The sequence below is a fragment of the Anser cygnoides genome, chromosome 2, assembly GCF_040182565.1.
Source record: "Anser cygnoides isolate HZ-2024a breed goose chromosome 2, Taihu_goose_T2T_genome, whole genome shotgun sequence".
Lineage (NCBI taxonomy): Eukaryota > Metazoa > Chordata > Aves > Anseriformes > Anatidae > Anser > Anser cygnoides.
The window spans coordinates 36030253-36047891 of NC_089874.1; the positions used below are offsets into that span (position 1 = coordinate 36030253).

Below are 17639 nucleotides of genomic sequence, written 5' to 3' on the forward strand. Positions count from 1 at the left end.
CGATGGGAAAGAAAAGGAAAGGAAAAAAAAAAAAAAAGGAATGAAAAAAGTGAAGAAAAAAAAAAAGGAAAAAATCCACCATCCCTCTCTATCTCTACAACGCTGAAAAGGCGCTACGGAGCCGTTCGGGGGGGGGAGAGCCGGTCCTCGTGTGAGCTTCCAGACGAGTTACGGGCTCCCCACGTCATGAAGGGCTCTCCCTGCCCTTCCACTGCAAATAACATGTTCTTAACTCTTTATTATTCAGAATAAAAACTTTATTTTTTTTTCAGAACGTGAGCAGCAAGGAATGTATAACTTTCAAAACAAATCTAGCCTTTTCAGCTTTACACGCTTTCCGCCTAGCTGGATGTTACAAGCATAAATTATTCAAACTGTGATTTTTTTTTTTTCCCAGATTTTATTGCATCGTCATCATCATCGTTATCATCATTTTGAATAAAGGAGTTATAGTTTCCTTTCAAATGGTATTTCCTACGCGTGCCGATATGCCATCTAACGTATGGCCAGGTAAATACCTCCTGAATATTCAGGGTACAGATTTTTTATATATATATAAATATGAACAAATGGGGATAAATAAAATTTTAAACACTTAGATTATTCAATGTTTGCAAAAAAAAAATATAAATAAATCTGAATGTTCACCAGCATACACACATTGAAAGACTTACACGTATTAATAATTGTCCAGGGAGTCCCTGTCCAAGCGCTTTTGATGTCTTTCTCGCTATTTAAAAGAAGTGCAATAAAAAAAATTGCTTCCCCGTGGGATCAATCATGTACGAACAAATTCACATTTAAGAATTCCTTTTATAGAAAATTTGTTCATATACCCTGTTTTGATAAAAGTGTAGAAGGTAAAGTATAAAGCCTATGTATACTCCCAAAGTGAGACACAAGGCTACAGTTCAAGAAGATAAATATCCACTAGTGAAACTATAGAGCAATTCAAGCAACAAATATTGCTACGTCACATAAACTAGAAAACGCTCTTACCAAAGGAAACAAAACAAACTAAAACGAACAAAAGAAAGAAGAAAGAGAGGGGAGGGCACATGGCGAGGAGGAGAGAGAGGAAGGTGTGAGTACTTCTAAAAAGTTGGGGGCTTCGTGTTCCACTTAGTGACTCCTGTCTCTTACAGATGGGTGAGTTTGGGCGCTTCCTGAATTCTTCCCTGAGAAGGATGGTGAGCGGTAAGGTCTGTGTATGTTGGGTGCGGATCGCAAGGTCCATGGTGGTGATTGTTGCCCATTGGCCCAGCCCCGCTGTAGTCCATGTTGGCAGAGGGAGGATGAGGGAGATGAGTTAGACCAAAGATGGAAGGCCCAGAATTGGTCATGGTCTCCACGTAGTTGCCCCCTACATAGACGGGGCTTCCCTGTATATGTGGATTCCCATAACCGTTGCCTTGAAGAGGATGAGTATCGTATTCAGGTGTCACAGCTGCTGTCCCCGTGTATCTCTTTTGAGGAGGTGGGCAATTATTAAGAGGAGCGGTATACGATGCAGGGATGCCATAGGTGTTTTGATGAGGCTTGTTAAATGGCGGAGGCGACTGGGGCTCGTAGGGGACACTGTTTACTAAAGAATGCATAGAGTTTAGATATCCCCCCGCGGCTGGAGGGACAGGGCTTCTGCTTGGTGACTGTCCTCCTGAAGAGGTCATCATGCCCTTGCCCTTTTGATCCTTTTTGTATTTCATCCTGCGGTTCTGAAACCAGATTTTGATCTGTCTTTCTGTGAGATTGAGCAAATTGGCCATCTCTACCCTTCGTGGCCTGCAAAGGTATCTATTGAAGTGGAACTCCTTTTCCAGTTCTACCAGCTGGGCACTTGTGTAAGCTGTACGGGCTCGCTTAGAGGAGGCTTGCCCTGGAGGGCTTTTATCACCAGCACAACTCTCACCTAAGTAAATCACACAAAGAACACAATCAGATGGTGAACCTGGACACAATAACCACAGACAGCACCCTACAACACCAGCACCTGCATGGTCCAGCTCTTGGCCATGAGATGCCCACATGTGTGATGAGTACTTGCCCTGGCATGAGTTCATTCATGCCAAGCTACAAGCCTCAGTAGATTTTCTTCACCTCATTAGCATCATTATATGGCTATCCTTGCTCTCTGTAAGAATGACAGCATGCAACGTACCTTGAACATTGCATAAAGCAATAAGAAAGGTTCAGGGAAATAAAGCTGAAAGTTTTAGAAACTCAGAAGGTGAATCTATGGCTTTGCTTACGTACCAGGCTCAAGCAGCTCTTCAAGAACTACCTGTCTTCTTCACTACTGTGAAGATCTGCAGCCCTCTTTTTCTGAAAACCCTGATGTATACACATCAGCTACAGAAGTTTGCAGGTCAGGTATCCACATATAAAGTTATAACATATAAAACTCACAGTATACTGTTTCTAGGACATCTAGCATAAACATATGGTAGTAATTGGGAAGTATAATGCACATAAGAACATACGGTGGCTATGCTTGCATAAAGGCGTACAGACATATTTAAATGTTATTGCTTTTTAATAAAATAAATGCATGATATGGAAGACTGTAAACAGCAGTATTACCAGAGCTCTAAAAAGCACACAGGAGAAGACATTCACTAGTTTTGGACTCTATTTCCAAGACTCGTTTAAGAGAAAAAGAAGAAGAGGTTAATATAAACACAACTCCTGGGCATTGGAGCTAGCACTGGTGTTATCGATTTGGGTTTCCTTGAGTAATAAAAGTGTTAATATATACTTCCATCCCTCAAATAATATTTTATGGGCTTAAGTTTATGGCACTCCAGAAGATTTTTGTTTACCAGGCTTGTAACTTTGCCAATCAGCCTGTTAAAATAGGAAGAGGTTCTGACTGCGTGCAGGGCATTGATCCTGACTGCACATGATTATGAGCTATTTTATTTGTGTTACACTTCAGCAGATAGGTCACTGTCTTATTAATCTAGCAGCACTGTGCCAACAAAGTACTTGGGACGGGCCTCTGGCTTAAGGCCTGGGCTGCTCCGCACTGACATGATTTACTGGAGTGGGGATTACCTATGAAATGTGATAGACACAGGAGGGCACAAGTACTTGAGCCACAAGAAAACCTGATCACTTCGGATCCATCCTGCAAGTCTGGGAAAGTTTCCCAGGGGGGTGATCGCTCACTGAGCTCCCGCTGCAAGCAGCAGGAGCTCCTCTCCAAAAGCTCAAGGGGGTCAGCCTAGAGAGGAAAAAAAGCCCCCTCCCTTCCCTCCCCGAAGTGAAGGTGGCCAGGGCTGCCCTCCTCCCCGCAGGACACGTGGCCAGCCCAGGGGCACCCAGGGAGAGGGGGAGCGTGTTTCATACCTGAACTGGAACTGCTGTTTTTCTGCTTTGTGTTTTGCCGAGACTCTTTCATCCACGGGAATATCTGTTTGGACATGGTGGGCGAGTTAAGAGCCGGGCTCTTGGTGGGGTTGGCCGGGGCAGTGTTGCTGCTGGCATTTTGAGATGGTGAGGCGGAGGACAGAGGTGGAGGAGGCTGCGCCTGCTGGGCCGGAGGCGGCTGCGGTGGGGCCTGCGGGTCCGCGAGGCTGGGGGGCTGGAGAGGCTGGCTGGGGAGGGTCCTCATGCAACTCTCACTGATGTCATTGGCCTTGTGGTGGGACACGGAGCTGCCGGGGGACTGGAGGGAGCACGCGGGGCGGTGGTACTCAGTTTCCACAAGTGACGAAGACGGAGGATATTGCTGCTGACTCGCATTATAAGTGAAACCATTTGCTCCTTGGTAGGGATAGGCACCATAGATTGCAGAGCTGTCGTAGTAGGTCGCTTTTTGCATTTCGTTGTTTCCCAATATTTATTTCGCAAACTGACAGGGTCTTGACACCCTTGGAGAATAACATTGGCACCCCTCTGTCACGTGGCACTCTTCCTCCAATGGCCTCTCCGGGCAGACCTGGGGTGTGGGGAGAGCAGAGCAGGGTGAAGAAATGGTACAAATCCATCTTACTTTCAATAGCTAAGTGACATGAAAGCCATAAAAGAAAAAGTGGTCAGCAATATTTAGCAGCATGACTTGGCCTCAGGCGCAGAGCATTTCGATATAAAAGCTGCCTGGATTTACTGTCAGCTACAAATATGTGCTTTGCTGCACCGGGATAGGGGCTTTCTAGGGTTTTTTCCTTTCTTTCTTCCTAAGAAACAGAGTGGGGCACCACACGGCAAAGGGGTTGATCGTTTATCATTGTGAGGCTGTTTTAATACCGGTCTCTGAGATAAGGGTGATCGAGGAATCGCTAATGCGAAGGGGCTGGGCTATGCCTTCATTCCAGCTCCAGGATCAAACCCTCTCCTGTAACCGGCATCATTTTATTTTTAGCCCTTCTCTCCAGGTTACGGCTCTCCATTCAACTTCAAAGAAATACATGAGATTGTTCCTGTCTACGTGTGGCAGGGGGCAGGAGCGGGGTGGAAAGGTTTTCTAGCCAGAAATATTTACACACGCTGATCCCGAGTGACGGATTTTGGCTTGTCTATGAAACGCTCGATAGGAAAATAAACAAAGCCAGCGCCTTCTCCCCTCCGTGCTTGCACACCACCTCCAGCCGCCCAGGTCAAGCACCCTGGCAGCAGTGGTTCCTGCCTGGGTGAGCCCCCACACCCACCCTGCAGCGGCTCCCGCACGGCCCCGGAGCGCGGCCAGAGCCCCCGGCCCTGCCCCCACGGCCCCCACGCCCGCCCCCACCCGCGAGGGGCTCTGGAGCCTTAGCTGGACCCGGCTCCACGTGAAGCCCCTTCAGCAAGGCCAGCAGTGGCAAGTTAGGTGCTTTGGAGGTTGTTGGTTCGGTTTTTTTGTTATTTTGTTGTTGTTGTTTTTGTTATTTTCAAGACACTAACTTTTCGTGGAATCAGCCAGATTCTACCTGTTAAAACATGATGGATTGGGGAAAAAAAAAAAAAACACACACACACACACCAGGAACCTGAAAAACCAGCGTTCATCTCCATGACCACGGCTTGAACTTTCCTTCCAACTTAGCGATAATAGGTTCTGTCTTGGAAACTGCTATGTAATTTGATGTATGAGGGTCACTTGGCTGGGGAGAGGGTGGACACAAACCCAGAGAATGCTTCTCCTGCCCGGGCGAATCCCTTTCTCCTCCCTCTCTTTTCCCCCCAGTCCTTCTGTTCTTTCTGTTATTCTTCAAATTAAATTCTACTGCTTACCTGCCTGAAAATAACCAGCTAAAGAATTGCCCGCACTAATGAGAGTGGAGACCTGTGCGCAATTTCGGATCTAGCAGCTCTTTCCACATGCACACACATTGTTCTCAGAAATAAAATGTGTTGCTCACCGTCCCCCTATCCCCTTGTTGACAAACAACTCTGTCTTTTCAGGAGTCACATCAGCCCTCATTTCTTTTGCCACTTCCCCTGCACTTAAGCAGCTGGATATTTTCCCCCAAAACATCTAACGACGACAAATGCTTAGGGGCGAAAAGGCTTACACAACACATGCACCAAACGATCTCATTCTAAGCCTTTCAAGTTATACAAGTTCTTAGAAAACAGTATTCCCTTTGTTATAACACAACAAAATTAAGGTAGCACACCTACAGCAGGGCGGCTGCCCTATTATTGCACTAAGCAAGCTCTCTGGATGTTATTAAGCTAATAAGCCGATGGAGATCTGAAGCGCGCACACAATTTCCAGCTCCTCGCCTCCCTTTCCTAATGATATCTTCTGGGCCTGCTGTGATTTTTCTCAATTCCTTTGCTTCCGGAAAAAAAAAAAAAAAAGAAAAAAAAAAAAAGAACAAGAACATGAGCACCGCTGCCAGAGGAGAATGAAGAGCCAGCAGTGATTTTTTAGAAAAGGCACCCGCCTTGTACGGTCGCGACATCAAATATTTCGCCCTTCCCTGGGCTCTCCAAGTTGGGGCGAGCCCCGCACCGCGCCGGGGGCTGAGCGCCGCGGAGAGCTGCGCGCCCCGAGCGCGAACAATGGGCAGCTCCCCTTCGGAGACAAAATGCTAGTGAATCTTCGGCCCTCTGCCAGGAAAGGAAAATCGGCACCCGCCTTTGGCTGCGAAAGTTAATCACTTCCTACAAAGTTATAAAGGAGCGGGGTAACCTGAGGAGCGCACGGCCATTACTCGCGAAAAGAGCACTAGCGGGATTTATAGTGCCAGGGATCACGATAATAACAGCGCCCTAGCGGGAGAGGAGGGGGAGAGAAAGTTTGCCACCCAAACTGGTGCCTGGGATGGGAAGAGCTCTCCTCTCCCCCATCAAAGACAAAAGGCCAGCTCTCGCCAACACAGCTGGGCCCCCAAATTTTCCAGTGCCCGTTTCAGCGGCTCCATCTCCATTTGCGCAATACACCTCTCTGCCCTTCACCAACCTCTCCCCCCGCCAGACAGACCGGAGACAGCAGATGAAAGCTGCCTGGGGGAGGCACGTCCCCCCCGTCTCCCCCGCTCCTCAGTTCAGCTCTCCCCTACCCTCTCCTTCCTTCCCCTTGCCCGTCCCTAAAACCACCACATCTTTTCCCTGCAACTCCCAGCCGAGCCCCAAACTCTGACTCCAGGACGAAAGAAACCAGGCAGCCCCCCCGAAAGATTTCCTGAAAGATAAAGACAAAGTTGAGAGAAGGTGGGGGGGGGGTTGGGGGGAGAGGAGAGAGAGCTGCCTGAACACGAAGTGTAAGGGTATCAGTCACTGCCTGGAAGGAAGCCCCAGCTTGTGAACTCTTCTTGAACCGACATTTAAGTCTACGGTCATAAATCACTGGGACATAAACTCCGCCATTCACGACTGATAGCAGCGTATTTGTGGCCTGCTTACCTTAACTTCTGACGACTGAGGCGGAAGCCAGCATGCTCTCTCTCTCTCTTTTTTTTTTTTTTTTTTTTTTTTTTTTGGAAGCTCGGCGACACAGCCCAGGGAGAGCAAGGACTAGTTGCCCCAGCCAAGTCCCTGCGGCTGCGGGATGGGCACCGGCTCAGCTCCTCCGCACCCGGCCGGGAGGGGCGAGCCCTGCCCCGCAAGGGATGGGGACGGCTGCTCCGGACACCCGCCTCCCCCGGCCCCCTCCCGCTCCACGCTGCCCACCCTGCCCCAGCCCGTCCCCGGGCTCCCCCTGTAAGGGACACCGGAGGACGGGGACGTTTCCCAGGGCTGCTCCCCGCTCCTGGCGGGGATGGGAAGGAGAGAGAGGAAAAGAAAAAGGGGGGGGGGCGGGGGGGAGCAGGGAAAAAAAAAAAGGACAAATTAAAAAAAAAAAAAAAAAAAAACAGAAGAAAGGAAGAAAGAAAGGCGGCCGCCTGGGGAAGCCTGGGGACTGGGGGAAGGAGCGGAGGAGTGTGGCAGTGAAGGAGTGCGGCCCCCCCCCAGCACCCGGGCGTCACCAAAGTCCAGGAAAATTATGCTAATGAAGACAAACGGCGCTCACAAAGGGTCGCTCTCACCAGCCTCCGGGGTTGCTGTGGCGGGGTTGTTTGTTTTGTCCCTCTTACGAGTGGGGTTTGGGGGCGGCCGCGGAATAGCCCCGCCGCCGGGAGCCCCGCAAAGCCCGGGAGGGGAGCGGCCCGGAGAGCCGGGTCCAGGGAGCCAAGCAAAGCCCACCAGGAGCCCCGCTCTGGGCAATGTTTCCAGAGCCACGCTGGAAATCATTAGAGTTACTAATTATTAACTCATGCATGTGCATGCGTGAGCGCGCACACACACAGATGGACGCCCGGACACCCCCCTCGCCCCCCCAAATCTCCCCATTGCCCGGGACGGGCGCAGAGGCGCTCCCACCCACCCATGTGCTGCACAGCCGGCCCGGGGTGCCCGCAGCCCCCCGGTGGGGGCCCGTGGGAGCCCTCCCTCACCTCCCGCTCCACGGCAGCTCCGGGAAAGGCACTCGCCTTTATTTTTCCAGCACCCCAAGCTGGGGGGGGCGGAGTCCCCAATTTTTCCCTAGAAGAGAAACCCGGGAGCGAGGGCGCAAGCCGGGCGCTCGCACGGGAAATTCAAGCAATTGGAAGCCGCTGCCCCCCAGGCATGAGGGGCTGTGGGCTCCGCGCCCTAAGAGGGGGCTCCGCAGAGTGCCTAGGTGTAAATTTGACGTTACTCGGTTAATGAAGGCATTAAAAATAAAACTTTTCCGTTAAAAGCACGAGGGAGCCCGGCGTCATCTTAAAGCACAAACAAAGCGAGGGGGAAGAGAGAAATAAAAAGCACTATAAGGCTGGGGTGGCCTCTTACGCATACCAATGGTTTTTGTCATTTATGGCTATGCAAGATTTATGACTTCATGCACCAAAGCTGTAAACAGAGCACTAAAACAGAAAACACTTGCTCCTTATGGCATAAGTGAGAAGGCACCACATGAAAGGGGAAGCGGGCAGCGTAGGAGGAGAGGAGAAGCAAAAATCCCGCGTATGCATTTTGCTTCAAACAACCCCTTGAATGTTGCATCGGAAGAGAAGTCTTTTTAGTCAATAATCAACCCCACACTTTCTTCTGAAACTGCTGAGCCGCCATTCGCCCTGTTTGCCGACCAAAAAGCCAGAGGCACCGCTGAGCCCCGACGGAGCCCTTCGGGATAAAGAGGAGAAATTTGGCCAAGGGGGAACCGAGGACTGCAGAAACCTGCGGACGCCGGGGACCGGGCCGGTTTGGGGAGCGCTGCCGAAAGCTTGTGCCATCTTTTCCTAGGAGTGCACTGAACCGTCGGAGCTGGCTATTCGGGCTGCATGTCTGTATTTAAGAGCGGGGACGGAGGGGGGGGGGGGGGGGGGGCTTTTTAAAACTGGAGGGATTTGCAAGGGACTTTAATTGTAAGAACCGAAGTGGTTCCTCGCAATACTGAAGTATTTCCTCCCTTCGTCTCACTGCCTGCAAAGAGTATTTGCCTCTTAGTCCCGTTTCCCCACGCCCCCTCTCTCCCCAAAGAGGTCATTTTAAACACGAGAAGATGATTTCTTTTTTATGTGCCTTATGATGGAGGGATAAGTGTCCCAACGCACAGATTCCCGCTGCTTTTATCTGCCTTTCCCTCTCAGAGGCCGAATATTTTCTTTCTGCCACATTCCGCAGGGAGCGATAGGGCTCTGCTCGGGGAGGGACAGGGAGCCTTTGGGGCTGACTCCTGACTCGGGAACGAGCCGCATTTTCTTCCAAAAAGTCTCGTTTTCAGGACTGTCCGCCTTCGTGAAGTTGTTCTTAGTTTCCAAATAAAATAATGCCCGGAAAGCGCTTTATCCTGGGATGCTCCGACGAGTGGTCAGCGCTATAATTCAAGGTTGATATGGGGGAGGCTTTTAGGGATGAAAGGACAAGGCTGCAGAAGAACGGGACAGATTCTGGAAGCGGCGTCTCTGCGAGTCGTTAGGGAGTTAGCAGAGGATAGTAGAAGGACTGGGCTATCGGACAGTCCAAGCAGACGTGGTTAATCGCGATTATTGTTTATGTTATCTACCAGCAAAGAATCGCAATGGACACTTCGCTATTTGCTCAGCAGTCTGAGGTTATTTACACAAGCCGCCGAAATGCCCCGCTCCTACAAAACTCTCCTTGCTTTCTTTCGCTACAAACCAGGACTGTGTTATTTATGAGTGTTTTAACTGGGTCAATATGCATCCGAACTGGGTCATAAATCAGAGGAAACGCTGCCAAGTAATTGAGTTGCAATTAAAGCTTACACTTTATTTTTGAGGCGCGTTTTGGCCCATTTCAAAACATGGCAAAGCCAACCTCGGCTTTTAGACATGCTAAAAGAGCAAAGCAGTTCTCCTTCCCTGGCATAAGAGAGACGCTGTGTCTGATAAAGGACAACGTGCTTCAGGATGGTCTGAAGGGGAAATAGCATTTATTTGGGTCAGTTCTGTCCTGAGAGCGGCTTAAGGAGCAAGAAAGCGAGAAATCAGCGCTAGCATCTCGGCCCTGGGGGTCCCTGCACAATAGCCACGAATAGGTTCAAGTGGAAATAACCATTTTTTTGTTTTGGTTTGTTTTCAGTAGGTTTTGTTTCTCATCCTTCTCTTTTCTGCCTCTCTCCCTCCCTGACCCCTTAGAAGAGTAATTGCCAGCACCCGGTAGCTGGGGACAAAATGGTACAGCAGAAATAGGCGCTGACCAAACTGGAGGAAAGAAAGCCTCGGCGCTGTGACCTTTCCCAAAGCCGGGACCCACCAGGGAAATGTCATTTTTTTTGTAACATTTTGCCCTCCTTGGATAACCACGTAATTCTTCAATTCTCGTCATTTTAAGTGCATTCCTTATAATGTAATTACATAGACATATTTATACATACTTGCATATACTCAAATATTTATACATACGGATATGTATATATTTATGTAAAAGACAGTACGGATATGAATTTAGGACTAGTATATGTTATCCTAGAAGATAATTTCCACTGCTATCCCTGTTATTCTCGCTTTCCAGATCCCCGTTCAGAGGGGAAAAAAAAATCAACACCACATTTCCAAGGCTGATTTATTGTTAGTAGCCATGGCTGGCTCTTGGTGCAGCTCCTTCTCACCGAGGAGAAATAAAGAGGAGCCCCTGGCTCGTTTGGAAAGGGGAAGCCACAGAGCTGAGCCCTCCGCTCCCGGTAAACAAAGTACCACTAAAGCATCATAAATAAAATGGCAGCACAATTGCATACTCATCGATTTCCAGAGCGGCAGCGGCCGAACAAACACACATAAAACAACAACCGCCCCACACTCGAGCACGACCCAAGCCGAGGAGCATCCCCCCGCGCCTTCCTCCCCGACCTCCCCAAATACATCCAGAAATAAACATACAAACATCAAAATTAAAAATTAAAATTAAAAAAAAAAAAAGAAGGAGCCCGGCAAGAAAACAATACGAGAGGCTTTCCCATCTCTAGCCGATCATAAATAACGATAACATGGCAATCGAAGGGCTGGAGCGGAGGCAGCTGGCCATCAACAGCCGTGTGGGATCTCTATGGAGAAAAATAAATAAAGAAGCAAACTCTCCCTGCTCCGCTCGCTGCGAGGGGAGAGTTGAATATTTACCGCAGCAAATTGAAACAAAGGGGGAAGCAGCCTGGCTCCGGGTGCACACACACGCACGCACACACACGCACTCGCTTCAGCCTTTTCTACTGACCTTTGCCTCGAACAGCAATAACTCACCACATAAATGAACAATCAACGGAAATACCTTAAAATAAAATCCATCCTTTCTAACGAAGCATTTCGTCCTCTCCGCTCGACAATAATCTTTCCATAAGGAACGAAAGCTGTCAGCGAAATGGCCAGCTCTTGCAGGGACGGTGATGGGGGCAGGAAAAAAAAATAATAGAAAGCGGTGCTTGCTCTGAACAGAAACTGGAAAAGCGTAATCGCAGACGGAGCCAGACCGGGTCTCCACTCCAAATGCCACAATAATGCGCTGTATTATGTGCTCACGTGGTCATACGTCAACTTAAATCCTTTTATTTGAAATAGGGAATCATTGAAGGAACAGGGTTTCTTAGAGCGAGCCTTGGCTTTTTAAAGCCTTAGCCCGGTATGTTGAAGAAGAGTTTTAAGGGAGGGAAGAAGAAAAAAAAAATCAAGAGATGTAGCTGACTAAGGGGGTGGGGGGGAGATTTGTTAGAGTCTTTTTCCTCCCACATCAATATTTCTTTATACAAAGCCCATTGAAAAGTAAGAGGAAATCTTCTCGTAACATGGGATTACACTGCACTTTGCTACTTAGCCTAATTAACCGTCATTTGCTCCCCAGACCCGCCACTCTGCTCCACGTCGCGTGTCCTCTGCAACCCCCCGAAGAAAGCCCAAACCCTAATACCATTATTTCCAGCCCCCTTCTACACGGGACGACCACCAACCTCCCCCCACCCCCAGACGCCTTTACCCTGCCATTGTACAGAGCTTGCTCAACTCCCACACGCTACATCAGGGCTCCTGTAGAAACTAAAAAGACCTATAATTACCTGACAAAGGCAAAAAAGAGTCTCTTCTAAGAGGCTAGTTGATTTTTGTCCTTGTAACACACTATGAAGAATACACCTTCCTTCACCGGCGTGCCTCTGAATTTTGCAAAACCTTTTGGGACCTTGCTGTTAAACCTGTGCTTACGCATTTCCTATACAGCTAGTTTGAGTGATGCACAAAATTATAGGTTTCTAACGATGAAAAAAAAAATGGGAAGGGGGAGCTCTCTGCCTAAGGGGGGGAAAATAATAATAATAATAAAAAAAAAGAGCAAAGCTCTATTCGGTCCCCGAGCCAGCCTACCACGCGAGCCAGCTTCGCCTGTGTGCGAACACAGTACATCTTCCCTGCAAGATTGTTTAACTTTTGCTATTGACACAATAAGCTAAACAAACAAAAGAAACCCTAAACTCACATAACTTTTCTGGCTAGAGTCAAAGAAAATCAGATAGTTGACGCTTTTAACGTGTTTCTGACCGAGTTCTGTGAGTCCAGCATTTTGCATCATGATGTATATACCTTATCCTAAACCTTTCCACCATCCCCCATAAGCTCGAAGAAAACTTTCAGCTAACTGCATATCCCCTCTTAGTGTTTCACCTGCACTTCCTACAACAGAATGGAAGGCGATTTCTTTTTAAAGGTGATTTTTACAGTTACAGGCATGTCTTCCGTACCCTCACTTGGACTGTAAAAGTGGGCCACTGGAATTTAAACCCATCAGTAACAGTGTATATGAGTGGACAGTGCAGCAAAGTCAGCGTGACATTACAACAGAGGAAGAATTTGCAATTTTTCATATGGAAGTGAGCTCCTGACAGGATATACATATATTATCCCTCACTAAGAACTGGAATAAAAATTATATACCTCTGAAAGAGAGAGAGCATTATCCACACACGACATGTCTAAGGCTGCAACTATCATCACGACTTGAACTCCATTGCCCTCACACTAAACGCGAACCAAGACTGATATTTACTGGACGAGATAGATTCGTGGCGCTTTTAAAACCAGTGCGTTTAGATCTCATAAAAGAAACATAGAGAAAAGTTCTTCTGAAACAATGAAACCGAAATTAATGGGAACGGAGCAGATGTTGAAAAAAGCAGGGCAGACTTTCTTGGGTCTGTTGTAAAAAGTTATTGACTGCTTTGCATCAAAAGCAGAAAGATGGCTTTAGAAGTTGCAGTCCTGAGCAAATAGAAACTACAAAAGCAATAAATCACAATCATAAGTCAGCTTAAATGCCTTAACGCTAGCTATGGCTATTGGCTTCAAACCCCTGTTTCTATGAACATCTTTATTAGTATTAATTGTCAAGTTAATGCTAAAACTACTGTTTAACAATTAACATCGTGTATGTAGTGGGGAAACTAATTAATTCTTAAGAAAAGTAACTTCTTGACGTGTGAATACCTTACACAGGGTGTGCTTTGGGAGGGCTGAAGGGGCAATCTTCCTAACTTTACACTGTCCTGGGTCGCAGCTGAAAATGATTCCCTTCCGCCGAATTTGGAAAAGCTTTCTTTGCTTTAGTATCATGATTATGAGTTTTCAAATACGAATTCAAATCATCTTGTAAGTAGCAGACGCTAGATTTCCCCCGCCAACCTCTATATTGCTTTGTTCCTGTTCCTGGACATTCAACATTGTGTTTTATTACCTCGATGATTTGGAGACCTGAAACACGGTTTCTAGGAGGAAAAAAAAATGTGGCGTTTATCAGTAGGTCTGCTTCTGATTTTTCTGCACTTCATACACATGGCTTCGAGCTGAGCTGAAATTCCAAGCTCAGTAACCACAAACAGATCTGGGTTCATAACGTACATTCATTAGGCGAAAGCCTTTGTGCGAGCTCTGGCATTAATAGCCACTCTTAGCACTAATGCTATTTAAAGTTACCTTCAACACAATTAGATTTAGGATTTTTGCCGTCTTTCATGTTTACGTTTATGCCAGTTGTTAAGAGGTAAGGTGTCACTCCCATGTGGAGAAGACATGGGAATGACCATACGACACAAGCATTTATTTCCTTGCTTCCTCGAAAGACTGGAAATCTGCTGGGATGCAGAACTGTTTACCTACATCTGTGCGTCTGATAGAGATAAAGTTGCTCTTTGATCACTTCGAAGCAGATAAAGAGTAGAGCTATCGACTCTGCCCTCATGGAAGAAGTTCTGCTGGGAGTCAGCTGAGGCTGGGAGTGCTGGGTCAGTTAAGGAATCCCAAATATCTCTGCACGAAATACCGTGGACGCATGCCACCGGAGGAAGGTTCCTTCGTAGCGTGTTCTCCCTTTTAATTTCCTAACGTAAGCGTGAACAGACATTTGCAGCGCCTTTTTGTAGTTAAGATTTAAGCAGCCCATTAAGCCAACACAAAGAGCCCTTGTAGTCCTGTAATTTATGGCCGCTTTTAAAAGGTAGTAAAATATACTAATTGTACATCAGCGTCCAAAAATAAGCAGGTAAATCTAGCAGGAATTTAAGCTAATTCTCTGTAATCCTCCCTCCTCTGAGGCTGGCTCTAGCAAATGCTCGCTATGAGAAGCATCGCGTTCCTCCTGCCAGCGGAACAACCGCATCCAGGAGGCAGGCACCAGCCACCACCCCACGGCCGGGGCGAGGCAGGCCGGGACGGACGAATACCTGAAACTTATCTGCGGTCCATTCTGGTGCGTGCACTCAGACAAAAGGCAGGTTTTTCTAGGGTCGCCACCTGAACTCAACCTTTTCCCGTCGCCAAGCGCGCAGGGCTGGCGGCACCGCTCATCGAGCAGGAAGCAGCAAGCAGCGCCGAGCCATCCCGCACCGCCATGCCTCCCGCTATCTCCCTCGCCCTTTGATTTGAGAAGGAGCTAAGAAGGGACAAAGGCATTCTCAACCTCTTTGGCTCTTCCAATGACTTTGCATCCTTCCTGTCCCCTTTATAAGGCCGGCTATCACTCAGGTCCCGCACGCTTCTTTGTCTGCCCGGACACGCGCATTCACCAGCCGCGGAAGATGAATAGAGCCAATCCAGAAAAATCTAGGCTGGGTTAAATATTTATCACTCCGAAGCCCAGCTCCGGGGGGCTTTCCCCTGTGCGCAGGTACGGGGCAGCGGTTCCCTCGCCCCCCGACCCCCGGGGCTCTTACCTCGTCCCACCGCGAAGACTGGGGCTGAGGCTCTCCCGGCTGCCGCCGCCCGCCCGGACCGGCTTTCCTGGGTGCCCGGGCTCTCTGCAAACAAGCAACAAACAACGCCTTAACGGGGAGCGCAGGGGGAGGTAGCCGCTCACTCATAGGCGACACCGGGCTCGCCGGGAGAGCCCCGGCGCCGGGCGGGCACGGCCGGAGAGGGCGCGGGTCCGAGGCGAAGCGGGGCGAGGAGCGCTGCTATCTGAGAAATAAAAGCGGGAGGCTTTTTTTTTTCCTTCTTTCTTTTTTTTTTTTTTTTTTCCTCTTTCCCGTAGACAGCTATGCCTTCTGTCTCCAAGTGTTTGGAAATATTGTCATTCCAAACTCTTGTTACATGAATGTCTGCTTTATTTTCCTCTGGGAAACCTTTGTTTAGGATCATTTAATCAAGAACAGACATTAAACACAACTAGTGGTGTTCATCTCTGTTGAATAAAACGCGGAAAGAGTTCCAGTTCTAATGCGGGGAGTATTGTGGTTGGGCTTTTATTCAAACAGTTAGCCAGGGCCCGATCCTGGCACCACCAGCACAATAAGAGACTAACAGTTGACTTCACTGAAACAGCATCGGGCCCGAAACCTTCCTTAAAAAAAAAAATACACTGAAAGCCATTGAAGGGGGGAGGAAAACTGGACGGTCTCTCTTCCCCTAAAAAAAACCATATTGCACAATCCAAAAAGACAATAGTCAGATTATTCGGATGCCACTTACTAAATCACGTTTACATATGAATTTGTCAGATATAATAACGTACCCCCTGTATTCATTCTCGCTAATAAAAAACATCTAACGCATCTTAAAATAGTCAGTAAATGTAAATGCTAATAATTAAATAATACAGTTCTTGTGGAAGGATGTCATCTGAGCCTTGGAAATATTAAGTCTGTCTTGGGAGAACTTTTCGAGCAGATACTTTGCTTTGGCAATTTAATAGTTCCATAATTACTCTAATAATTTTAAATTTGGTGTTGAACTCCAGTCTACATAAAATCATGCAATAATAGCCTACTAAGCTGTTTATTGCCGTCTCATAAATTTCAGAGCGCTGACTGCTAAAATCTACTGGCAAACACAAAAGAAAATGGAAAGTTCAATCTGCGATCTCTGAGCCCGGGCGCTGCTGCCTGGGGTTATCCTTAGCTCTACCTTGCTCTCCATTCAGCTCCGGAGCAGAGGGAAACCCCCTGGCATTTTCGGCTCCAGCTCATACCTTACCCGTTTTGATCCCTAATCAATAGTCATGTTACAAGCCGCAATAAACATTGATCAAGCACGCCGTGACTGGATTGCCCCACTCGTGTTAAATATGGAGTGTGTATCTGAAAACGGTGCCAGCGACTTTCTGTTATTTATTTTGGAGCTATTAAGTCACACCACCATATTTTACATTGCCACAGTCCTTTAAACTATGCTTCTTCTTGAAAGAATTGCTAAGTAGCAATAAAGCACTTTACAAACGCTATGACTTTTTTTTTTTTTAATTTGTTGTTATCCCAAACTCTAATATTCATTGCGGCACTTTAAGTTCGTACATAAATCGTTCAGACTAATGAGTCATAGAGAAATTCGCCCATGACTTTTCCTTTACAATGCTCACTGCCTTTCCATTGCTTTTTTGGCCCTGCATTAGGAGCCGGTGATTTATTAACGCCAGGAAAATTGAACAAAGCAGGTCCTCCTGCACTGTGGCACCCAGCCTTCCACAGTGTGAATTAGAACATTATCAAATGTGTTTGCCTCGGTAACGCTTAATCACCAAAAGCCGTAATGTGACCACAAGGCAGCTAAAACAAAGATTTAACATTTCTAAATATTAAACTTGTTAAGCAAATGCTCAGCAGACAAAGCAAGCACAAACAATTAAAGTCATCAAGCTAGAAATACACACTACCTACTTACCAACACAGACCCTACTGCTTGCTTAAGAAGTTTAGAATCTTTCAAGATAAATCAGGTGGGATTTTTTAAAGGGAAAAAAAAAAAAAGGAAAGAAAGAAAGAAAAACAAACTCCAGTAATAAGGAGTTGAGTTTCACTTGTGAGAGAATCACTCCTAGTGAGGACTGACGGCCACAGATCCATTCCTGACTATCTGCATTAATTATTTAATGAGTCACGTGACCCTAAAGATTAAAATTTCAATATCTCCCCCAGAACAGACGCAACACCTTTATCTGCGAGCGCAGGGATCCTCGTACTTGGGTCCCCTAATCTCTGCTGGCTTTGACAGCTCCTCAGTTTCTAGGGAGAGCGCTCGGACATGAATAATACGGGTTTGTCCTGCTCCGTATCGAGATGGGGCAGCCTTGCAACTCCCCCCCCCCCCTCAACACACGCACACACATCAGTGAGTTGAAGCCAGCGCCTCATTGTATGCGGCGTGGTGTACTAATGCGGGGGGGCTCAGGATGCTGCTGCCCGGGGAAGCATCGGGGGCGGTATCCCCCCGGCCCCCCCACGCCCCCGGGCTGCCCTCCAAGGCACGGGTCAATCCTGCCTTCGT

The 17639-nt window shown here is 47.7% G+C and overlaps 1 protein-coding gene across 11 annotated transcripts in view; it reads right to left on the bottom strand.

Annotated features, from left to right (window-relative positions):
• Positions 1–380: 380 nt before the first annotated feature.
• The window catches only part of HOXA3 (homeobox A3), a 44073-nt gene continuing 26814 nt past the window's right edge, over positions 381–17639 (bottom strand). For 4 of the 11 annotated variants that reach the window (XM_048070235.2, XM_066991855.1, XM_048070234.2 and 1 more), the window contains 3 exons: positions 15095–15178; positions 3349–3940; positions 381–1909 (listed from right to left, as the gene is read on the bottom strand). In XM_048070235.2, coding sequence (XP_047926192.2) covers positions 1140–1909; positions 3349–3823 — 1245 coding nt within the window. In that variant the 5' untranslated portion in view covers positions 3824–3940; positions 15095–15178 and the 3' untranslated portion in view covers positions 381–1139. Of the gene's footprint in view, positions 1910–3348; positions 3941–6831; positions 6988–11175; positions 11447–11953; positions 11973–15094; positions 15179–17036; positions 17171–17639 lie in introns of those variants that run through there. The other 7 variants (XM_066991857.1, XM_013171892.3, XM_066991856.1 and 4 more) reach the window with 5 other exon arrangements.